Consider the following 23,858-nt stretch of genomic DNA (forward strand, 5'->3'; position numbering starts at 1 on the left):
AGCTTTGGAGAAGAGGGGCTGTTTCTCCCCCCAAAACGGCTCCGCAGAGGCTCAGCCCCTCCCATCACTGAGCACAGTCTCAGGACCCCCAGGGGCTGCCGCGGCCCCGGGTCCTTCTCGGGGAGGGACCCCCAGAGCCCAGCTCCTCGGGCGCCGGGCGTAGGGGGACCAAGGAGCTTCAACTCCTGCTTCCATCCTGCCCGGGGACGCAGAAAGCTTCCCCGCCCCCGCCAGACGCCCACGCACCGCCCAGGGACCTGGCCAGGCGCTCTGCTCAGGAAATTCAGCACAAAAGAACCTTCCTCACCAGCTCGGCCTCACAAAGACAGACTTTATTGGAGTATCTTGCACGGAAACCCCACCGCTCCAGCCCCGCAGCAGAGGACACAGCCACTTCTCAGGTGCACCAGGCATCACACAGGACCGGTAAGTTAACGCGAAGGACTTGCAGGCATGGAGGGCGCTGGCCCGAGGAGCCCTGCGCTCCGGGAGGACCCGGGCGGGCAGGGGGCAGAGGCTGTGCACGAGGGCAACGGGCTCAGACGCCAACCGCAACGGAACAGCGTCCAAAGTCAACACGATGGGGCAGGTGGACCCAGAGCCAGGATGCTGCGGGCCGGGAGGAGCACAGAGATGCAGGTTTCCCCTCAGGCCCCTCCTTGCTCCCGACCCCTCGGCCGGGCCCCCCCGCCCTGGGCAGTGGGAGAACTGTGCCTTGTCCGGGTCAGGCCTCAAGGTTCTTAGGGCCTCGAGCTGTCTGTGTAGCCCCCGTCCTACAGACAGAGGGCGCCATGTGGGCAAGATCAGCGCTTGGTGCGTCCAGCCCTCCCGGCCTCAGCTCAGCGGCTCTCTCCTGGAAGCAGGATCCCTATTTCGGGATCTGACCCAGCAGCAAAGGCCCAAGGATGAGATCCCAGGACCACGGACGGTCTTAGCATGGCCAGTTTCCAGGCCTCAAGTCTCAGCACTAGGATGATTCATTAACACCCTGAAAGGCGGGTGTCCCCATGTCTGTAAAATCAAGGACTTGCCCTCCTTCAAGGAAATCCGGTCTCAGGGCAGAAGCACAGCTGAGTGGGGAGAAGGAGCAATGACACCCCTGGCCCTGGGAACATGCCACAGGGGGCGCCCTTCCAAAAGCACGTGTAAAGTACTGGCTTTTAGGATGATGACGAAAAGACATCAGAGGAAGTGGGGTGGTGGCCTGCAAGTCCTCAAGAGGCCCAGAGAAGGTGATCAGCTCCCGGCCAGGGCCTCCTGATGCTCCAGTCTGGAGAGGCCTCCAACCCAAGGCTCCTGGGTCTGGGTCGATGCTGGGAGCCTCAGGACAAGGGCGCACAGAGTGACAGGGGTCCCTACAAGGAAGTCACGGGGTCAGGAAAAGAGCAGGGCCCAGGAAGACAAGACTCTGCCAGGACACACTGACCTTTAACCTAGCTCTCGGTGCGTGCATCACAGAGCACATTATAGAGGGGAGGACTCGCCCCCAGGCCGGGCACCCCTACAGCCTGAGAGCTGGGAAATGGGGGATGGAGGTGCAGCCCCCAGCAGCAGTGGGGCAGGAGGGCCAGGGGCTGTTCTCTGGGGATGCGTCCCCTACCACACGTCTTGCACACGGAGACAGATGCTGTTAGTCAGAGGCAAGGCCTCGAGTCCGGTAGGCCTGTCTCTGGGGAATAAAGCATTGTCATATTACAGGGATCTTGGGGACAAACCACAAATATAAATCCTTAGGCCAGAGCTTCTGAACAAAAACTGGTAAAAAAAAAAAAAAAAAAAGTCTCAGCTCCAGGTCATCGACCTGCGATGGGGGAGGGGAGCCGAAGAGGGCTTCAAGGGTGGGCAGTCTCAGCCCCAGCCCCGCTGGGAAGCAGTCTCTTCGGCCAGCCGGCCGCGGTGTCCGGAGCCCAGGGTTACACCTGGCTGATGATCTCTCCATTCTCAGGTACAAACACTTGCACGGGGGCCCCCTCAGGCGATCTCCGGAGCACACACACGGTGGGCACCTGCCCGGGCCAGGGGGAAAGGAGAGGTGGGTGAGCAAAGCAGGTAGAGACATCAGGACAGCAAGCCCGGCCACACCATCCTTGTCCCTTAAGGACGCTGACCGGGGCAGCACTGGCCCAGCCACTCAGCCCTTGCCTCCCCAGCAGGCTCTCTGTGCCCTTGTCCATTTCCACTACAGCTTTCTTTGGGGTGTGACAGGCACCCTGACCTTTGCTCCACCGCCCCCCCAACCCCAGCTCACTTCTCATCGCCCTCCCCGTCTGGCAGGTTGGGATGGGCTGGGCCCGGGCCAAGGACAGGTCCAAGCTCGCAGGCATGGAAAGGCACGTCAGCTGGAGGGTGCGGCCTGGGACTGCGGCCAGGGTGCTGCCAGGCCCAGGATGCCAGCTGCAGCCCAGAGAACCGGGGGTGGGGGAGGGAGGTGCAGCTGGGCCCTGCCAGAATCTTGGATCTCAAAGAAGCAGCCTGTTGGGGACTTCTGGAGCACACCCGCTGCAGAGCCCTCCGTACCAGGGAGCAAGAATAAAGAAAGGCTCACTCAGCACTTCCCTGGCGGTCCAGTGGTTAAGACTCAGTGCTCCCAACGCAGGGGGCGTGGGTCCGATCCCTGGTCGGGAAACTAAGATCCCACATGCCACGCAGCCAAAAAAAAAAAAAAAAAATGCACAGCCCCACCTCTTCCAGAAAGGAAAAACTGCGCACAGAAATCAGGGTGGCCATGCTACCTCATGTCGGGGCGCTCCACCTATATGCTGCCCACCAACTCGGTCCCTGACCTCGGGGGCCCCAGGTGATAATAACACCACGTATTAGTACTTACTATACATTGCTCTAATCATCTCACACATATTAACTCATTTGAAGTTCTTACTGCCCCTCTGTGATGGGTCCTTTAAGACTCCCATTTTACAGAGAGAGTGACAGAGGATTAGAGGAGTTAATAAACCTGCCCAACGCTGGCAGGGCTGAGACTTGAACCGGGGCCTGCGCACTTAACCATCAGTCACCCTGCTTCTCAGCTGGGTGGCGGGAGGAGAGTGGGGGGCGGGAGCTGGCTGACAGGGAGTCACAGGTTCTGGCTCCTGCAAACACACTGCCAGTCTCTCCCTCCGTCCTGGGCGCTCAAGTCGGGAGATTGGGGGGTGATGTGGATTGGCCTTATGGTTATAAATAGAGGCCTGTTTTGTTGATCATCGATGGAGCCATTAGGAAAAAAGGTCTTAGGTGTCTGGGAGGGTCACCTCCACTGGCGCACGTGGACACGCGCTCTAGACGTGCAGGCGAACTTAGGATGCCCCCAGGGGAGTCTTCCTGGGGGCCTTCCAGAGCCGCGAGGAAATGCTCTGGGGCCTATTCCTCCGAGCTGAAAGCTGCCCGGCCACCGGACTGCAGGCTCTGCGGCTGCGCCCCGCCGCCCGATCACGGGACCTGGGAGGGCCATACCCGTGCGCGTACCTGCGTGCGCGCGAAGCTCTCGGCGCCAGGTGGCAGGCTGCGCACGCGGAAAGCCCCCTGGCGGTCCAGCGAGTGGGGGCGCGAGCTCCGGAGCCGGGCCCGCTCGTGCCATGACTTGAGCTCCTCAGACACGGCCGCCTTGCTGAGCCCGCGGCCCGCGGGGCTGTCACGCAGCGAGGGCGTCCGGGCCACGCGGCCGTGGGCGGGCAGTGGGCGCTGCCAGCGCGGGGCGGCCGCGTCCTCGCCGCGGCCCGGGCCCCACTCGCCCCACTGGCCGGGCGGCGGGCGGCCCTCGGCCAGCACCAGGTAGCGCGCGGCCCTCAGGCAGGCGGGGGGCGGCCGGAGTCGGGGGCCGCGGGGCACGCGCGGGCGGGGCGGCGCGGGCGGGGACAGGGGCCGCAGGAAGGAGATGTCGGGGCTGCTGCTGCCGGGCGGCGTCAGGTGCGACAGGCTGGAGGCGTCGGAGCCGCTGTCCTCGGAGCACGAGTGGCAGGCGGGGCACGGCACGGGCGCGGGTGCCGTCACCGTGTAGTAAGTGGGGCGGCGCCGCGGGAGGGCGCTGCGACCCCTGCCGTCGGGGCCCGCGCGGAAGGGGTCGGTCCTATGGAGAGAAGAGGAGGCGCTGAGCCAGCCCTGCCTGCGCGGCGGGGAAGGCATCGCGCGTGCGCGGCCTCGGCCACGCCTCCCCACGTGCCCACAGCCTCCTGGCCCGGCGCGTCCTACACGCGCCTCCTGCACTCCACACCACTGCTCCACTGCGCGCTGGGGTTTGGCTCACGGGGGCCACAGCTGCTTCCTGCTCTCAGCCATCTCAGGTGCGAGGTGTCCAGTGGCATTTCATCCACACAATCTGAACGGGCGGACACCGTCAAACATCCGAGGTGAAGGTGTGAAGCTGGCGTGTGGCCCCGAGGGACGACCACATGAAGGGAGGAGAGGGCGGGCCCCTCTACAGCCAAGGGCAGAGGCCTCAGGAGAAACCGCCCTGGGGCACCTGCATCCTGGACTTGCCGCCTCCAGACTGGGAGGCGGTGGTTTGTGCCCAGCTGCGCTGCTCTGTACGGCAGCCCCAGCCAACTAGGACAGGGCGGCCGCATGCAGCTGGCCCTCCCCAGGGCACCAGCTCCGGACAGCCAGCGGGGCTGGAATCCGGCCTCCCTCTGCCAGCATGCCGGGAGCAGGCCTGTCCGTCCAGAGGGGGCGCCTTTCACTAATCTGCACAAAGGCCCTGTGTGTAAAAAGGCCCCCCGGGATGTAAACTATAAAATGCACTGCTGGACTCCAGCCCAGCGCTGCCCAGAAGCAACGTTAACCTGACGGAAGAACCCAGCAATGTCCTGAGGGTACCCTGGGCTGTCGGACGGCGTGGCCGACACTGCCTGTCATAACTCGGTCACTGAAACGAGCACCAAACAGCAGGGAACTTGGAGCATTTAGTGGATTCTCATTATTCATGGGTCCTGTATTTGCAAATTCACCTACTGCTCAAATTGATTTGTAACCTCAAAATCAACACTCCTGGCACTTTCGTGGTCACGTGTGGACACACGCAGGGTGGTGAAAATTCTGAGTTGCCCAGCAGGCTTTCCCAGCTGAGGCTCTGAGTTCTGGGTTCAGCTCTCATTCTATTCCCACAGTCTATTTAGTACCATGCTTTTCATATTTTTGTGCGTTTTGTTGGTGATTTCAGTGTTTAAAATGGCCCCAAAGCTGGTGCTGCAGGACCGTCTGGTGTCCTGAGCTCAAGGAAGCTGGGACGTAATTTACGGAGAAAATACGTGTTAGATGAGCTTCATTCAGGCGTGAGATCTAGGGCTGTTGGCCCTGAGTTCAATGTTAATGCGTCGATGGTACGTATTAGATAAGGTGTCTTTAAACAGAAACCCCATAAAACAAGGTTACGTATTGATCCGTTTACAGACACATTGTGACCAGAAGCTGTAACCCTGTGTGTCCCTGGGAGCAGTGGTTCAGCATTTGCACTCACCTCACAGGACATAACTACCCAAGTAATGAGAATCAACTATATGTCAGTTGAAAACGTGACCCGTCCATCGTCAAGAGACCAATAATAAAACAATCACAGACAACTACAAAAGTCTCTTCTAAGATATGCTCCTGCTCCCGCAGGAGAGTCTGCAGGGACGGGGAGAAAAGTGGAATCCGGTTGTGCAAAGAGACAAAACCGGAGTCTTTGGAAGAAAACACCTTGCTTCACAAGTGACTCGCCCTTGGCTTTGCTGGTTGGGGCGCAGCCTCTATTGAGAGGTGCGTAAGAAAAGATCCCAAGGAGAAGCCACTGCACAAGCCATGTGTCACCCACGGGTGTCCCACATAATCCTGGAAGCCACCACCCTCCGAACGTAAATTCTCGACGGTGGGTCTCGCCCCCTGCATCACTGGGGGGTGGCCTGTCTCTTACCTCAGGGGCTGTGACTGGCCCCTCCTGCCCTGCATCTCAGGGGTGGCCGGGGCACTGGTGCGGCCCTGCCGCTGCCCAGGAACGTTGTGGACGGCGACCACGTAGCAGGAGGCAGGGCTGGAGGCGCTGGGCCCATCCTGCGGGGTGCTGGCCGGGCTGCTAGAGATTGGAGGGATTGGAGACAGGTCAGCAGCGGGAATGCCTCCATCCAGGGGCTCCGGTGTGCGGAGGGATGGACTCACGCCTCCCCCCATCACACGCAGGATGGGGGTCTCCTGCACTGTGCCCCGCCCCTGCCCAGATCCCACCTGCTCCTGGCCCTCCCTTCCCCCCGCCTGACCTGGACTCGCTTCCGGGCTCAGAAGACTTCCTGGGCTTCTCGTAGGGGTGGTCCAGGCTTGTCTCCTTCCAGGGGCTGTTCTGGATGGGGGCCCTCTCCAGGCCCCCCGTGTCAAGGCCTGCTGGCTGCAGCCCCTCGAGGCTTTGGGGCGGGAGAGGCCGGGAAGGTGCATCTGGGGACTCTGGGGGAGGTTTTGGCACTTGAGATGCCTCTGCAGGTAAAGGAAACCCAGGAGGGCAGTGGTGGGGGAACCAGCCCAACTAGAACCTCCGTGGCCTGCGCCTGGCTCGCCCTCCCGTGGCTGCTGGTCCGGCTGTGCCAGGCCTTGGCTCTGGGCCCAGATGCTTCTAAACACTCTCTTCTCCTTTCAGACTTACTCCTTACAGCTCCATTTTACACCTGCCTCCTACAGGAAGCCTTCCCAGATTGACTCTCTTGGCTCACATGACTCCCCTTTCTAACCTTTGCTCCTGATGCCATGTCTGCAGCTAACCTCCTCTTTCCCTATTTTTCCTCTCACGCCGTGCCCACGTGTGCTGTTTCCTTACTGGCCTGGGCCCTCCCCTGGGCAGGACCTCACCACCCTCTTGGTCCACCTTGACCCCTCAGCATCGTTAGGGTTTGTCACCAGGGTTCTCAGTCTGCGGACTTGTGTTTTCTCCCTCAGTGCTACCCTCTTTTCACAAAGGGCAATGACCGCGGCCCGATGGCTGAGGCTCTGACGGGTGCGTATTGAAGTAAAGGCTAAGTCCCAGGCAAAGGCAGGGAGGCCCGGGGCCCAAGCCTCTGCTGGAATTCGCCTTCCCCTCCCGGTCACCATGACTGAGCACCCGGACCGGCAAAGGGTCAGCACCATCCCCACTGTCACCCATGCACGGGGCACACGGGCATCAGTGTCCCGGCGGAGCAGACGCTGAGCCCAGCCCGGCTCCCGCCTCCTTCAGCTCGCTGAGAACTCACAGTAAACGCCGCCCAAGCCCTGAGTTCTCGCGGAGGAGCCCAGCGCTCACAACAGCCCCTAAACCGCCCTCTCACCTTCCTCACGGAGCAGCCCGTCCAACAGGGAGCTGTCGTCTGAGGCGCCGAGCTCTGGGGAGGCCAAAGGAGAGAGGAGGAGGTGAGGAAATGCCCCTGCAGACCTGGGGCATCAGCAGAGCTGAGCAGCCCAGGCCTGCCCCGCCCCTTTCCTGATAGCACCCCTTATCAGGAGATAGCAGCCGTGTGTTCAGTACTGTGCTAGGTGTGAATTTATCACTTGGAAGGAGAAAGTAAAAATCAGTAAATAGGAGTGAGGAGACAGGAAACTCCATTTTAATCCTGGCTCTGCCATAAGCTCTGTAAACTTGAATGAGCCATTTCAATACTCTGGGCCTCTGGTTGCCCGTCTATTAAAAAAAAAAAAAAGCCAGGCCTTCCTCTGGCAGGGTTTCCAGGCAGTGGAGGGGAAGGCAAAGAGTCATTTTGGAAGGCCCCTGGGGTAAAGAGATTTCTGCTAACTTTTGTATAGTCTTCTGATACCATAAATACAACTCAGCTCAAGCACCCCAAATCTGAGAACCCCTGCATTAGCGGCAGCAAGAGCAGTGAGAGCGGGAGTTGCAGCTCTGGGGTCGTGGGGTCTCACAGTGCAAGTGAGAGTCTGGCCGTCTGGGTCAGGAGGGTCCTTCCCTGGTGACAGGACAGCCACCTGAGGACATGGAGGGTGGCCCTTCCTCATGGGCAGCAGCAATCTGCACCGGGACCCAGGAAGTCAGAGGGCTCGAATTTGCCCTTGTCCTTAAAACACCGAAACTTCAGATGCTCGGTCTACACCTAACATGACCCGGATGGAACTCACAAAGCATTTTCAACTACATTTGAGAACACGGATGAGGGCAAACTGACAACAGCTAATTATTTCTCTTGGGCTTTTCTAAGTGCCTTATAATACATGAATTCATGTGCTCCTCGTAACAACCCTGTAAGGTAAGATTACCATCTCCATGAAGCAGCTCAGGACACAGAGGCTTGGAGGAGCTGATAACATAGCTTAGGGTCAAACCGCCAGAAGGTGGTTGAGTCAGATTCACACCCAGACAGTCTGACCAGAGTCTGGCTCTTCACCACCACCATTTATGGGCTCTCCTGTTAGCTGGCCTTTCATGCAGAGGTCATTAACCAGAAACTTCTAAGAAAAGTAGATTCAGATTCCAGCCATCTGAAAATCCTCTATAACAGGGATTGGCTGGTGGCAGGCCTGTGGGACAAATCCAGTTAACTGGCTGCTTTTTTTTTTTTTTTTTTGGCCGCACCGCGAGGCATGCGGGATCTTAGTTCCCTGACCCGTGCCCCCCGCAGTGGAAGCACGGAGTCTTAACCACTGGACCACCCGCGAAGTCCCTTTTAAAATTTCTTTTTTTTCTGGCTGCTTTTATAAATAAAGTTGTATTGAAACACAACTATGGGTTTGTTTACGTAATGTCTGGCTGCTTTCATGATACGATGGCCAAGCTGAGTAGTAATGACTGAGACCACATGGCCCACGAGCCTAAGACATTTACTCCCTGGACCTTTACAGAAGTTTGTCAACGTTTGCTCCTCAATTTAAATGAAACAGAACCTTTACACAGAGCAGTGTGTAAACGGTGCAGGGTCAGCTGCCCACGGAGCAGCCCGGGCTTGGCTCAGCTCACACCAGCCTGTGCTTTAGGGTTCAGCTGGGGAGACATCCTTTTATCTAATCCTGGTTCCCAGCCTCGATCTTTTACAAAAACCTGGGGAACCGAGATGTGTATTTTTCACAAATGTCAACTTGAAGAGATTGTGGGACTGTTGCTGTCACGGTCCAGGGATGCCGGCGTCGGGGGCTGGGTATAGTCACGTGTTTTGGGTTTGAATTTATGGTCTGGGACGACAGCCATCACCCCCGGCTGTTTAATCACAGGTGGTTCATGAGGGCTGCTCGCTGTCTTGGCCACGCTGCCGCACAGCCCTGCTGAACTGAGCCCGGCCCTCGGCCCAGCAGCGGCAGGAGGACACCCCAGGCGGAGGCCATACTCACAAACGCTGGGCATCCTCAAAGGCTGCACCGTCCAGTGCAGCAGCCGCTAGCTGCATGTGGCTATTTTAAATTAAATTAAATTACAATTTTAGTTCCTCAGCCACACGGGTCACAATCCAAGTGCTCAGCAGTCCCATGCAGTGAGTGCCTGCCATATTGGACAGCACAGATCTGGAACGTTTCATCATGGAAGAACTTCTACCAGCGTTGCCAACACGGGTGCTGCTAATCAACAAATGCGTCCTGAGCACCTGTTACATCAGCTCGGTGCTGGGGGGCATTTCTCATCAGGCTCCCTGTGGTCAATTAGTCCCACAGCTGACCGCTCCCTGCCACCTGCAGAGGACCAGCTAATGACTGTCACCTGGTATAATTAGGTTCCAAATTGAGTAACCTGCGTGTGGAGACCAAGAGGGTGGGTGGATTTTTCTAACATTTTTCTGGTTAGTTTGCTTTTTTTTTTCCTCTTTAATTCAAAACACCTTCCAGCTACTAATTATTTTTTCATACATCTTTATTGCTAGTTAATTATTAATCCCTCTCTACTTCCTGCTCTCAGGGCGAGCCCAGCTGGCCAGATGAGCCAAGAGCAGGAAGTACCTGTCTAGAACCACCTCCTCCTGGGCTCCCAGGAGAAGACATTGCAACCCAGGACCTCAGGCCTCATCGACACAGGACACTAGACCCAGGACCTCGGGCCTCGTCGACACAGGACATTAGACCCAGGACCCCGGCCTGGTCAGGCCAGGGCTGCAGGTGGAGAGCAAGCCTGCCTCTCTGATCAGGAGGGTGGAAGCAGTCGCATGGCCAGGCCCCTTCCCCACAGCTCTATGTCCGCTGCACTGAGCGCCCCCTCCCGGGACGGCTGGCCGGGCCCCTTCCCCGCAGCTCTATGTCCCCTGGACTGAGTGCCCCCTCCCGGGACGGCTGGCCGGGCCCCTTCCCTGCAGCTCTATGTCCCCTGGACTGAGCGCCCCCTCCCGGGACGGCTGGCCGGGCCCCTTCCCTGCAGCTCTATGTCCCCTGCACTGAGCGCCCCCTCCCGGGACGGCTGGCCGGGCCCCTTCCCCGCAGCTCTATGTCCGCTGCACTGAGCGCCCCCTCCCGGGACGGCTGGCCGGGCCCCTTCCCCGCAGCTCTATGTCCCCTGCACTGAGCGCCCCCTCCCGGGACGGCTGGCCGGGCCCCTTCCCCGCAGCTCTATGTCCCCTGCACTGAGCGCCCCCTCCCGGGACGGCTGGCCGGGCCCCTTCCCCGCAGCTCTATGTCCCCTGCACTGAGCGCCCCCTCCCGGGGAGGCTGGCCGGGCCCCAGGCGTGTCCTGACCTGCTCCCCACCCCCAACGAGCAGCATCATCGTCGCAATGCTGGCAGCAGAGCCACAGCCCTACACCGTCCACCACCCCACACCGCAGGCCTGTGGTCAGAGGAGCCCACAGGGCGGGGTGAGGCCAGACGGGACACAGGAGGGGCTGAGACACACAGACAGGGCCCAGCCCCCCGGCCCCCTGCCACCAGGACGGCAGCGAGCCCTCAGGGGTGTCCGTGCCCAAGTCAGCAGCTGCCTTTCAAGGGGAGGTCACATCCTGGGCCCTGTCAGGAACGGAGGGAGGACGGAGGCCCCTCTCCACCAGAGCCGGTCGGCCAGGGGGTCGGCCGTCCTGCCTGGGTCTCCCCGTCGCCCGGGGTTACTGGGTCAGCTGTCGCGTGGAGGCCTCTCCTCCCTCGTCCTCCACTCCTGGCTGCCGGGGGGGACCTGGGAGGCGTCTGGACTCACCCTAAATTAGAGGCCACGTGCCCCACCGGGGCAGGAGGTGGCCTTGGCACAAAGCTGACCTGAGGGGCAGGGGTGGGAGCTGGGGAGCCCAGGTGGAGGCCCCAAATCCAGTTCAGCCCAACTCCCTGCGCCAGCTCCCTCACATGCACGGGAGGCCTGGGACCCAGGAGAGGCCTGGGGGAGGGCGAGCCCAATGCCCTGGGGCCGGAACGGACGGGAGGCCTCCAAGGACTGACCTGACAAATTGAGCTCAGGTCAGGAGAAAGAAAAAGCCACACGCAAGGGCCCAGAACCACTTGCTGGAAGAGGAACTGGCCTGGACGCATGATGTCCACTGATGCCTGGGCCTGGACGCACGATGTCCACTGATGCCGGGGCCTGGACGACTCGCTAGGTGCCGCACAGTCAGCGGGCGCTGGCCCCCGGGCTCAGGGACTAGACTAAGAGGCCCAGTAACTAGAGAGCAGAGCGCGGGGGCCCCAGTCCTGGCGGGGCGGCTCCAGATACTTCAGGGGCGGTGGGTGTGCACTTCCACCAGAGCAGCCACGGGCAGCCACGGGCCCTGCAGCAGCGCAGCGAGCAGATATGCACAGAATGCGGGCCCTCGGCCGTGCTCATGGCACCACCTGCCCTGTGGGCCTGGGATCAGGAGGGCTGGACAAGCCCTCGAGATAAGCCGAGGTCAGCCTGGGGATGCCTCCTGTCCAGGATGTCTCCGGGAGGGTGTGGATTTCGAGGGAGGAGTGGCTTGTTTTCTAAGGAAATGGGGAGGGTCTCGGGAGGGCGATGGCTGGGCTGAGGCTTGTGGGGTTGCCACGGGTCAGGATGGGGTGGGGCGGACCGGGGAAGCAGGTTTCCCCCCGCGACGGGACGGACGGGTCTGGGACCGGCCGCTGCTCACCTGGGCCTGGGGCCAGGGCGGGAGGGGCCCCGCTGCCTCGCTGCCACTCCCCCAGGCAGCGCTGCAGCTCCCGCAGCTTCGTCTCCTCCTGCTGCACTGCGTGCTTCCGCTGCCGGCGCGCCTGGCGGCCCAGGTTCCCCTCCCGGCACAGGCGCCGCGCCGCCTCGGCGATCTGCAGCTGCAGGGCCAGCTCCCGCTCCAGGCTGCTCAGTGGGTCCTGGGGGAGGGTGCAGTGAGCGACACCGGAACGGCCCAGCAGACGGCGGCGTCCAGGGCCCAGGCCCCCGAGCTGCTGGCCCGGGACCCACCCAGCAGCCTGACCCCGAGCCAGGCGGGGAGGGACTGAGGTGGACGCTCCCCTCCCACCCCAAAGGGCTGGGCAGATGAGCCACCCGTCACACCACGGGGAGGGACCCAAGGGCCCAAGCCACCCCACGGCCCTCCTCCCGTGCTGAGAAAGGGAGGACGGCCCCAGGAGCCAGAGCGGCCCGTCCGCACAGGCCACTGCCTCTCCGGGCCGGCTGCGCTCTTGGCTGGCCTTCTGCCCACAGGGGACTGAACCCCATGTCCTCCCTTGAGGTCCCAGCCCTCCCGGTTCTGGTGCCGGCATGGCTTCCCTGAGGCCACGTGGGCTACACGTTGGCAGGTGCCCCTCATCCACGCTGAGCCAAGAGGCCTGAGCTGCGTGATGCTAGAGCAGAGACCCCTGCAGAGGGGAGGCAAGGCCTGGGGACCACAGCCGCCAGCCTCGGGGAGCAGGGGCGGCGCCCTGCAGCGCCTCACCTCTCTGTGCAAGGCCCACTCGTCCAGTTTGTAAGCGGCTCCGATCCTGCGGCGGACTTTGGGGGCCTTCTCCCCCGGTCTGAAGGGGTACTCTGCGGGCAAGATGCCCGTCAGCTCCTGCGGGGGAAGCGAGGTCATGCCAGGCCGCTCTCCACGCACCCAGCCCTTGGCCAAGCAGGAAGAGTCCGTCCGGCGGGCCCTGGGTGACCTGTGCCCGCCCTTCCCCAGAGGCCCCTGCCCACCTCCGCGCGTCCCAGCGTCCAGGGCTGTCCATCGTCCGGGGATCTGCCCTGGCCTGGCTATGGTCCCCCCAGGCGCCTCCATCCACTCGGTCCCCTGCAGCCCCTCCTCTGCCCGGCCCCATGCCTGGGCCCTGCCGGGGAGAGCTGTCCCCTCGCTGTGCCATCCGGTGCCCCGTCTGACCCCCAGCACTCTCTCAGGACTGGGGCTCCCACTCCTCGGCACCGACAGCCCAGCACGTGGCTCCGGCGCCTGGGGTTAACCCCGCGCTCGTGCGCGGCGGGGCCCAGCCTCACCGCTTCCCGCAGGCAGAGCCGCCTCAGCTCCTGCAGGCAGGCCTCCAGCCGCTCCTCCAGGGCCCTCTGCTGCTTGCGCACCGCGTGGGTCAGCTCCTTCACGGGGGCCACCGGGCTGTCGGGGCCTGCGGTGGGGCAGGGGCGCGCTCAGGGGAGCCTGTCCCGGGCGCTGCTGGATGCCCCCTGGGCTGATGGCGCACACGCGCTCAGACGGCCTCACGCCCGCCCAGGCTGCGGGCCGGCTGCCACAGCGGGCCGAGTCACACCCGAGAGACGGCATGTCCCCCGGCGGCCCGACGGCACCGTTACGGCTCGGAGGGACCGGCTGCCCCTTGGCCGCGTGCGGTGCGGGCAGGCTGTGGTCAGAGCCCGTCCCTTCCCGCCCGTCCCTTCCCAGCCGCCACCCACGGCAGGCGCCGTCTTCCCTGGCTCCTCCTCCTCCTCCTCCTCTCTCTCCCGCACTCTCTCTCTCTCTCTCACACACACACACACACACACACACACACACACACACACACACGCCTCTTCTCTCTCTGTCCAAACCAGACCCGACTGGGCCCATCGGCTCGGGCCAACCTGAGCCACGGCTCCTTCACGCGAACCAGATAAGTTTTCAGCTTCTTAGGAATCACGGGGCCAGAGCTGAACACGGCAGGTAGCTGTTCAGACAGGATCGACACTCCAGGCCAGACCCCCCCACCCACCCAGGGAGGAAAACTCCCAGCCCTCCCAGGGTCTGCACCCCCCTTCCCCGCACAGCAGCCTCCCCACTGCCCCCCCCGTGGGCCCCTCAGCCTGGCCGGGCCTGGAGCCTGGGACTCGAGGAGCTGGTGGGGTCGGGGGGGCCCGAAGCCCTCACCGGACTGCAGGATGATGCCGCTGTCGGTGTCGCTGACCTCATCCTTGCTCTCCATGGTGGACTTCTGGGAGGAGGGGGCACAGAGGAGGAGGGGCCGACACCCTTCCCAGCCTGGGCCAGGATGTGCAGGTGGCCTGGAGTTTCCCCAGCTTTTAAAAGAACAACAAAAAATGATACATGTAAACCCCCTTGCCTCCAAACAGAGCTGTTGAGTCAGGTGGGTGAGGCCGGGAGATGTGGCGTGAGGCCCATGCTTCCGGGGGAGTGAGTCTGGGATGGGGGTGTCAGTGCTGGGGAGCTGCGGACAGAAGGCTCTGTGGGCCTCTCCAGCGCACCTGCCCTGGGCCCAGGCTGGCCTCCTGCCGCCTCCTTCCTAGAGAGACCTCCAAGCCCAGGGGGTGACAGCAGTGGTGGCGACAGGGACCACGACACTGGGAGAAAGACCATAAGGAGAGGAGCAAAGAGAGAGGATGAAAAGGAGGGGACGAGAAAAAGGTGGAAGGACAAGTCAAGGAGGAAGGGAAGGAGAGGAGGGAGGGGAAGCGTCTGTGCCAGGAGGGAGGCGCGGCTGACGGTCCTCAGCCCGAGACCCATCCCGCTGCCCCCGTGGGTGAGGGCACTGGGCACTCAGCCAGGCCCTGTCCCGAGGCCCACAGCCCAGGCTGCCTGCTGTCTGTCTGCACTAGGCGGTCCACCCGAGGGCAGGTGCCCAAAACCGTGAGCCAACTCCCGGGCCACCAGCTATGCCTGGGAGGCCCCTCGAAGGGGAGGGGGCCCGGACCCCACACCCCACAGCCGGGAGAGAGGCAGCGCGCACGTGCGTGTGTGTTGGGCGCGTGCTGCCGGGGCTGGAGGGGTGACCAGAGTCGAAGCTGCCCGAAGATGGGAAGGAGACCACGGCCACCCTGCTTGCCCGGGCTGGGCGCACGTGTGCAGCTCAGGTACAGTTCCAGGTGTGCGTCTGCCAGCAGCAGTCACCCCGGCCGCACCTGCTGGCGCCCCCTCTCTCCTGGCCAAGTCTGCACCCCTGCTCAGGGTCCCAGCTGGCCAGGACCTGGCAGCAGCTGGCTGGAACCAGGGTGGGGAGTGCAGGCGGGGCCCCGGCAGGCGGCCTGGAAGGAAAGCCCAGCCACCTCTTCCCTGAGTCAGCCATTGAGCAACAGTCCATAAGTCCTTCGGAGTCTCTGTCTGGAGCTTATCCTGCTTCTCCTCAGGGCACCACTGCTGGGCGGGGGAGGGGGGCTCCTCAGCCAGTGGGAGAGAAGGAGGCCTGGGGAAGCTGAGCCCGCAGCCAGGCCCGTGGGGGAGGGACCGCTGACGGCCAGGCCCCAGGAGCACCTCTCTGCCCATGGACAGCTTTACAGACCTACATAAACAACACAGCCTATCAGAGCACCTTGGGCATCAGTTAAAAACCTCGCCCTGAAAACAATAGGTACCTGCACTTTGGAGTTTCAGTTCTCCAAGGAAGTGTAGAGAGTGGAGGGTAGGATTTTTTTTTTTTTTTTTGTATGTCTATATGGGGCGTTTGCAAAGATGCCAAGGAGAGAGCCTGGCCACATGTTCTGGGAACCGAGACCAGGGTACCTGGCGTGAGTTAGCTGTGCCTGGTCCACCCTCCCAAACCCTCATCCCTCCTGGAGATGGAGCGGGACAGAGGGCAGGTGGCTCCCCCGTCGCTCGCTGCACAGCCCTGGGCAGCCTGTGGGCCCCCCCGGCAGCCAGGGGCAGGGCCCCGCCAGAGCGAGGAAGCAAGGCCGTCCTAGCACGTCTGCTTGGACGAGGGAGGGGGTGATGTGGGAGGGAAGCCATCAATTACTCACACTTACTAATTAATAATTAACCATTAAGGCGCTGCCTTGGGAAGCTCTGACAACTCAGCCCTGCCTCTCCTGCTCTTGCCTGTTGCAGAGTGAGCAGCAATTGCGGGGACCGAGGGGTGGCCCGGCACAACGGCCCCCTCAGCCCCTTCCTCCCTCTGGCCGGGGTCGGGGGCAGGCCTGCTCCAAGTAGGGCAAGAGAGCACGGTCAGAGGTTGGAAGCCTCAGATTCCAGCCTGGGTCCTGCCATCACCTACGTGATCTTAGGGGAGCTCACCTCACCTCACCTGGCTGGGCCTCCCGTCCTCACAGGCACGGTGAAAACTGCACGGTACCTGGGGCCCTGGCCAGTCCCCATACTGAATCTGGATAGCGCCAGGCTGAGCAGGAAGGACCCACACACGTGCAGCCCACTCGTCTGCCCCTCCGGAGGCAGCCCTCCAGCTTCGGGGACCCTGTCCCAGGGCCCGCAGGCTCCCGTGGGTGTTGAAGGCTTGGCTTTCAGATAAAGGCAGTTCCGGGAACATCCCCGCCCCTCCGCATGGGAATCCCTCCCTGCCCTCCAGACCCGCAGCCCCAGGTGGCAAGCCCTGTCCAACCCGGAGAACAAGCGAACAAGCGAACAAACGCGAAGGACGTCCCCAGGAAAAGGCAGAGGAGGACAGAAGGGGAGGAAGGGGAGCGCCGTGCATTTTCCCTCCGGCTGAGCCACTGGGACCCTCTCCCGTCACAAATGTGGCCCCAAAGAGAGGCCCTGGGCCTCCCTCGTCCCAGCCTTCCCCGCTCCCGTGGAAACTGAGGCCTGGGAACTACAGCGCCGGGAACTCATCCGAGCCCGCCAGCACCCCCATCACCCCTGTGCCCTGTGGCTGACGGCCACTGCTGGGCCCCCCACCCCTAGGCCGGCTTGCCCCTCGCCCCAAAGACCCGCTCCAGCTGCCCCGCCCTCACCTGCTTCCAGCTCTTAGTCCAGGAGTCCGGGAAACGCCCCCTGGTCCCAAGTCAGGGGACCGAGGGGCCTGGCATGTCACCTCAGGGTGTCCCAGGCCGCCCTGGGCTCTCTGACCCGGTTCCGCTCCACACCGATGGCCGGTGGCTGTCCCTCCCCTGGTCCCGCCTGTGTCCCTCCCAGGCTGCCCGGCCAGGGGAGCCAGGTTGCTTGTTCCGACTTGAGTCAGAGGGCGGAGCGGGTGAGCAAGCCCTTCCCAGAACAGATCCTGCCGCCCAGGCAGCTCGGGCCTCTGCACTTCCGGGGGCCGCGGGGGCGGGAGAAAGGGGCTCCCCTCGGAGGAACCCCAGAAGAAGGCAGCGGGGATCAGGCCTTCACGGCCTCAAGGCCCCCCCTGCCCTGGGCTGAGCCGCCCGCCCCCCAGATTCCGGCTCCGCGCAGCGCCCAGAGCGGGCGAAGTTCCCGGCGCGTGGGGAGCACCAGCGAGAAACCTCCACGCTGACAAGGAGGGTCCCTGCTCCCCAGACCCCGAAGCGGGGCCAAGGCCAGATCGGATTAGAAACTCCGGGCCGGGCCGTGACCCCGGCACTCCACGCGGGGCGGCTCTGGGGTCCCAGAGCAGGCCAGGCCGTTCTGATCACAGACATTTCCCTCCAGAATCATCATGGCTGCCACCTCCCTGTTTATCATTTACAACCATCCCTCCACAGGGCCCATGGCGCATTGACCTGGACCCCAGTCCTCTCCCTAGTCCACAGGAGGGCCACTGGGACCCCGGGGTCTAAGCCCACTCCCCAACCACCGGGGGCCAGAGACCAAAATGGAACTTGTTCCCGACAAGAAATGAGCCTCTGGGTCTCCACCCCACTGACCTTCAAGCAAAACCAACAGTTTGGAATTCAGCCCACTTCATTGGGGGAAGCAAGGGGCAAAGACACTGTTACCCATCACCAGGAGGCAGGAAAACAGACAGTGCTGCACAAGAAGGAGACCCCTCAAGTCTTCCCCCAACACCTCCTTTTCTCACCACGCCCCTCACCCTGGGATCCCAGCACTCACGCATCTCCAGTTGCTCCCCTCCCCCAGCCCCAAAGACCACCTCCCCAGCCCCAAGACCACCTCCCCAGCCCCAAAGACCACCTCCCCAGCCCCAAAGACCACCTCCCCAGCCCCCAGCCCCAAGACCACCTCCCCGGCCCCAAAGACCACCTCCCCAGCCCCCAGCCCCAAAGACCACCTCCCCAGCCCCCAGCCCCAAGACAACCTTCCCAGCCCCAAAGACCACCTCCCCAGCCCCAAGCCCACCTCCCCAGCCCCCAGACCCAAGACCACCTCCCCAGCCCCAAAGACCACCTCCCCAGCCCCCAGCCCCAAGCCCACCTCCCCAGCCCCCAGACCCAAGACCACCTCCCCAGCCCCAAAGACCACCTCCCCAGCCCCCAGCCCCAAGACCACCTCCCCAGCCCCAGCCCCCAGGGCAGAGATGACTGAGGAAGTCACCCCCCCAACCATCTTCTGTGGAGCTGTGTCACCAACACAGGCAGCCTCCCCACTGCCCCTGCACACACACCCAGCTCCCCTCACATTCCTGTGCACACCCTCTGTCCAAACAATGTGAGCCCCGAGCCCTCCAGGCTGACTACCGCCTTCTTTCCCCAGGCTGAGGCTGAGGGGCCCCAACAGGGGACAGGTCCCCTGTGCTGGGGGGCCTGCTCTGGGTCTCCCAAAGAGCCCGCAGCCCTTCCCTTCCCCCCCTACAGGTTTGTCACTGTCTTCCCACAACAAACAGAGGAATTGACTCTGACGCTGGCACCCAGCCTCCACCTTGCCCATCCCCCAGCTCCGGGGGGGGGAGGGGAGGGAGTGATGGAAGTTTCTAGAATCAACTCATAGCGTATTTTTTAATGCATAAAATAAGATGAAGAGAATCACTAAGATAATGGATTATATTAAATACAGTTCTAAAAACAGTAAAACATAGTAATCTATATATGTTTCTTTACTAACATTAAACAGGATCTAGTAGTGGGCAATTCCGTAGCAATGACGATGGTAAATGATGTTTCATGACCGATGGTAAACCAGGTTTCAAGACAGCTATCACAACTGCACTGTGATATGAAACCCTCTGTGGTGTCTATTAATGGCAAATCACAGGTACTACCAATGGTTTCAAGGCAATGCTAAATGTCAGTAAAGGTTAGTGAAAAATAAACCCTTCCCATCCGAGTACATGACCCTCTGAATGCTATCCACAGATGCTTGGGTGCCCATGGACCCAGTTAAGAAACCCGCCCTCAGGTAACCACCCCCATCTCTGAGCTCAGGGAGAGAAGGACAGAGGACCGACCAATCTCCGCGTTGACCCTCTGGAATCCTCAAAGACCCCTTGTTCCCTCAAATTCACACGCAGCATTTCCCAGCCCAGCAGGATCTGAGGCTTGGAGTGGGACCAGCCAACCAACTCTCCCAAGAAGCCCAGGGCCATGGATCTCCCTGGCTGCCATGCCCTTCAATTCAAAATATCCAGAGTGGGCCTTCCAGAGGCCTGCTGAGAACGTGGGGGTTCAGCACCTTGCTCCCAGCCGGTGCCCCAAACCCCAACTGCACCGCATCATCACCAAGACCACCAGGTGGTGAGGAAGTGGGGTTTCCCCACACACTTGGAATCTGATCGTTGAAAGAAGGGAAAAAATTGCATCTCTTTAGGGTTTTCGTCTCCTAAGGAAAAGTCCTGAATCAGAAAACTCTTGCACCTCCTGCATCCACCCACTCTCCATTATTTTTTTTAAGTTCCTCCTTTAAGTTTCCTGTGATACATGAGATCGGAAGTCAAAGCAAGGGCCCGACCTGACGCCCCAACCAGCACCCAGCAAAGAAGAGTCTCAGGCGCTCCTACAATTTCACTTAAACCATTAAGGAGCCAATGGTCGGCTGCTCGAGCCAAAACAGTGAAAAGAGAAAGGAGGGAAATATCCCGGGACCCTCCAGGCGAGGGGGGCGGGAGATGGTTCCTTAAACTGTTTTCTTTCCCCTCTCCTCCCTTCCCAGTGGGAAAGGTGCTCGCCTCCAGCGAGCGACTGTGGAGCGGGCTGGGACAGGGGACTCCACGACGGCCTGGAATGCGCCCTGGAATCAGACCTCTAGGCTCTCCTCAAAAAGCCCCTTTGTCCGGTCCACCCTGCTCCCCTCCCCCACCGCGCCCTCCGCGTCCAGGCGGCCCGAGACTCGGCTCCTTTTGTCTGCCTTCCCGGAACCTGCCAGGGGATCCACAGGCGTGGGGAAGGTCGGAGGAGAAAGGTCGAGGAGACGGAAACATGCATTTTCGGTAGGAACTCGGAATTCCCACCCCCCGGCAAATTCCCCCCATTCCCCGCAGGGGCCCCTCCTCTAAGGCGGAAGACTGTGGGTTAGGGGCTCGATCCCCCCGGCTCCCGCGTCGCGCCCCGGCGCTCCCCCTTACCTGTCCCATGGAGATCCCTCGCCGCCCGCCTGCCCCCGCGCCCCCCGCGCGCGCCTCGCAGCCTCGGGACCTGCTCGTCCAGGCCAGCTCTCCTCCCCCCGCGACTCCTCCCGGCCTCCCCTCCCCGGAGGTATTTCATTTAACTTCGGCATTTGCAGCATCCCAAATGTTAAAGATCCCAAGACATCTGTCCCCTGGGGCGTACCAAGGCCCAGAGGAGAGAGGGGAAAGACGCAGGAAGGGACCCGGGATTCCGATCCGGGAGCCGGGGCGGGGCCGCGCGTCGGGGCGGGGAGGTGCCCGCGGGGGTGGGCGTCCCGCGGGGACCCGGGCGCGGGGCGAGGCCGGCCCCCTCTTCCCGCTTCCGGACGCGCGCGCGGCGGGACCCCCCCCGCGCCGCCAGTTCCCGCGGCCCGGCGGGGGAGGCTCCTCCCGGACCGGGGCCGCCTTCCCTCCGCGCGCTCCGGCCGGCCCGGCGGCTTCCGCGCCTGGAGACCCGGGCTGAGCGGAGGGGGTGCCGCGCCCACCCCCAAGGGCGCTCCCCGCCCCCCACCTTGCCGCGGCCCCGCCGCCCCCCGGCGTCCCTGCGGCCCCGGCCGGGCCCCCTCCCGCCGCTGGCGGACCCGGCGGGAGAGGGAGGCGCGCGCTCCGAGGGGGCGCCTCCTGCAGCGTACCGCGAGCCGGCGCCCCGCCCGTCATTCATTCACTCACCCACTGGTTCAGGGAACACACTGAGCACCTACTAGTGCCCGTCCCGGCGGATCAAAGTTAAAGGGCCTCGGGGCTCCTCAAGCTAGCCGAGCAATCACTCGGCAAGAGGGTCAGAGGAAGAAGGCCGACAGCACCCAGGCGGGGGGTGGGGGGCTGACCGAGCTGAGGACCGCACAGCCTGCCCCAGGAGGCCATGCCAGGGAAACTGGGGGTCGGGGCACGAGGAGGAGCCCAAGGCAGCAGCGACGGGATGCACAAAGGCAAAATGGCAAAGCAGCTCAGGAGGGTCTAGGAGCTGAGGGGACTTGGGGTGTGGGGTGAGGAGGGGCAAGGGACTAGAAGACTGGAGCCGCAGGCAGTGGGCCGGCAGGAAGCAAGGCCGCTCCGTGTGGTTGTCCAGGTTGTGCACCAAACTAAGAGGGAAAGCTCAGCCAGCCTCCACCCACCAAGCCGTGGGCCTTGGCCAGAGCCGCATCTGCCCAGAGGCGGTGGCTTTTTCCAATTTGTACTGAGGCGCTAGGTGAGCTAAGCTGGCTGAAGAGTCATGTGGGCTGACTAAGGATTTCAGATTTTTATCTTGAAACTGACGAAGAGCTCCCAGGAAACAGAACCCATAGGGGATCCCCGGTGTGTGTGTGTGTGTGTGTGTGTGTGTGTGTACACACACAAAGAGAGGGGAATTGGTCCACGCTATTCCTATTCCAAAGGCTGACAGGTCCACAACCTGCAGGGTGGGGCTGGCAGGCTGGAGACCGGGAGGAGTTGCAGTCCGAGCCCAGAGGCTATATGCTTGCGGAACTCCCTCTTTACTAAAGTCAGTCTTCTTGCTATTCAGGCCTTCACCTGAGTGGATGCGGCCCACCCACATTATGGCAGGTCATCTGCTTCACTCAGAGTCTACTGTTTATTTCAATGTTAATCTCATCTTTAAAAAAATACCTTCGCAGAAACATCTGGAATAATGTTTGACCAAATAGCTGGGTACCGTGGCCTAGCCAAGTTGACACATAAACTTAACCATCACACTACTGAAGACTGTCCATCGAGGACAAGCCGGGCAGACTCACGTTCCGGTCACTTTGGTGTGTGAGCAATTGGCGCGGGGAGAGTTGCAGAACAGGGGCACCGTGGAGAGACGGTATCCAGACAAGGGGTGAATTCACGCTGTGGCATTGGGGGGATGGGGGGAGTCAAGAGCTCTTTGGGAGCAAGACCTAGTCTGACTCTGTAAGTGACTGACTAAAGGCTTGGCAGAGAGGAAGGGGAGGAGCGGGGGGTTCCCGGGTCTGCTTGAGTTCGGGGTAAGGTGTGTTCATTTTAGGGCATGGGTGACAATGTCCTGAGAGCAGCCCGGCCGCAGGAAGGGCTTGGGAGCCGCAGCAGATCTGCAGCTCCGGGACCGGCTGAGATCGCCCGGGAAGGGTGTGCAGGATGAGAAAGGATGGGGGCGGGGGGAGGAGATTCTGGGAACACTTAAGGGATGGACAGGTCGTAAAGTACCTCCAAAGGTAAGCATTATTATTATTACTCATGCGATGGAATAATTTGTTGAAATGTCGATTTGTGGCCCCTCCCCCTCCCAGTCACCCCTGACTTTTCTCTGGATGGTAGGCAGTGGCTTCCTGAAGGCCTCAGCCCCGGGCCCACTGAGACAATGCCAGGGGGCCCGAGGAGCACGGGTAGGGATGTGGCTTTGAGGGCCCGGACACAGAGGGGAGATAGACTGGGAACGGGAAAGAAGACGGCCTGTGCAGCGAGGTGCCTCGGGAGGTGATGAGACCTCAGTAGGGATGGGGGTTGGGATGCGGGGCCCCAGATTTCTGGCCTTGACAGATTCTTTCACTGCACGTGTCCAGGGGGCAGGAGCCCTGGCGACAAGAGACCCCTGGGGGCCAGAGCAACTAGGATGGCTGCCTTCCCCCTGCCTTCTGGGCTCCTTTAAGCCTTCAAGGATACTGCATGAGAAAATGCAGTTTTTTGCCATCCCAGCAGGCCCAGGACAGAATCAAACTGATTTAAAAGAAATTAAGTAATATATGTGTCTTGCAAGCCTGAGCTTGTAGGTTGAGATTTGCAGCAACACTATTACCTTCATTTACAGGTAAGGAAACTGAGGCCCAGAGAAGCTCAAGCTGGGTTAAAGGCACACAACCAGTAAGAGACTGATGTGCTTTTTCGAGGTAGACCTTTCTGATTCCGTAGCCCTAACCTGTGGCCGAAAAACTCCAGACATGTAAAGGGATCAGACAGACATGGTGAAGGGAGGAAGCATGTCAGGGACAAGAGTTCTGGTCACTGCAGCTCTCACTCGGCCTTGGTGTGTATGGCAGGGTGGGGCAACTGTGGAGGGCTTGATGGAGGCAAAGTTCAAACACTCAGGCTCTGTCTCAAGGGGCCATCACTGCAAATGTGGTCATAAGAAAAAGGCGTCTGTTTCAAAGACAAAGCTGGAAATCCACATTTTCTATGTGAAATCAGATTGGTACACCTTCGATTTTCTTGTTAAAAATTCAGAGCCGTCTGGGCTTCCCTGGTGGCGCAGTGGTTAAGAATCCGCCTGTCAATACAGGGGACATGGGTTCGATCCCTGGTCCAGGAAGATCCCACATGCCGCGGAGCAACTAAGCCTGTGCCACAACTACTGAGCCTGCACTCTAGAGCCTGCGAGCCACAACTACTGAAGCCCACGTGCTACAAGTACTGAAGCCCGCGCGCCTAGAGCCCGTGCTCGCAACAAGAGAAGCCACCGCAATGAGAAGCCCGCGCACCGCGATGAAGAGTAGACCCCGCTCGCTG

At 61.6% G+C, this 23,858-nt stretch overlaps 1 protein-coding gene across 3 annotated transcripts; it reads right to left on the bottom strand.

Annotated features, from left to right (window-relative positions):
- Window positions 1-311: 311 nt before the first annotated feature.
- On the bottom strand, window positions 312-20,545 carry INAVA (innate immunity activator). 3 transcript variants are annotated; one of them, XM_082424243.1, is made up of 10 exons: window positions 20,352-20,545; window positions 14,120-14,268; window positions 13,261-13,385; window positions 12,725-12,841; window positions 11,942-12,158; window positions 7,260-7,313; window positions 6,225-6,435; window positions 5,885-6,043; window positions 3,463-4,063; window positions 312-2,006 (listed from the first exon to the last, which is right to left on the bottom strand). In XM_082424243.1, exons 1-10 carry the CDS (start codon window positions 20,510-20,512, stop codon window positions 1,914-1,916), a joined length of 1,887 nt encoding a protein of 628 aa, XP_082280369.1. In that variant the 5' UTR covers window positions 20,513-20,545; the 3' UTR covers window positions 312-1,913. The 3 variants fall into 3 exon arrangements, with proteins under 3 accessions (XP_082280369.1, XP_082280368.1, XP_082280367.1); XM_082424242.1 differs by lacking the exon at window positions 20,352-20,545 and adding an exon at window positions 16,891-17,101; XM_082424241.1 differs by lacking the exon at window positions 20,352-20,545 and adding an exon at window positions 2,546-2,626.
- Window positions 20,546-23,858: the final 3,313 nt, after the last annotated feature.

Source organism: Balaenoptera physalus (genome assembly GCF_965194825.1).
Source record: "Balaenoptera physalus genome assembly, chromosome: 1".
NCBI classification, from domain to species: domain Eukaryota; kingdom Metazoa; phylum Chordata; class Mammalia; order Artiodactyla; family Balaenopteridae; genus Balaenoptera; species Balaenoptera physalus.

Bases quoted from the DNA above. Each gene is read 5' to 3' on its own strand.
- INAVA (XM_082424243.1), bottom strand. From the start codon at position 20,512: ATGCTGCAAATGCCGAAGTTAAATGAAATACCTCCGGGGAGGGGAGGC. The intron at 12,842-13,260 runs GTGAGGCTGGGC...CTTCCCCCGCAG, and splicing joins GGCTCTGCCTGCGGGAAGCG to GAGCTGACGGGCATCTTGCC. The intron at 6,044-6,224 runs GTCAGGCGGGGG...TCCAATCTCTAG, and splicing joins GAGCCCGGAAGCGAGTCCAG to CAGCCCGGCCAGCACCCCGC.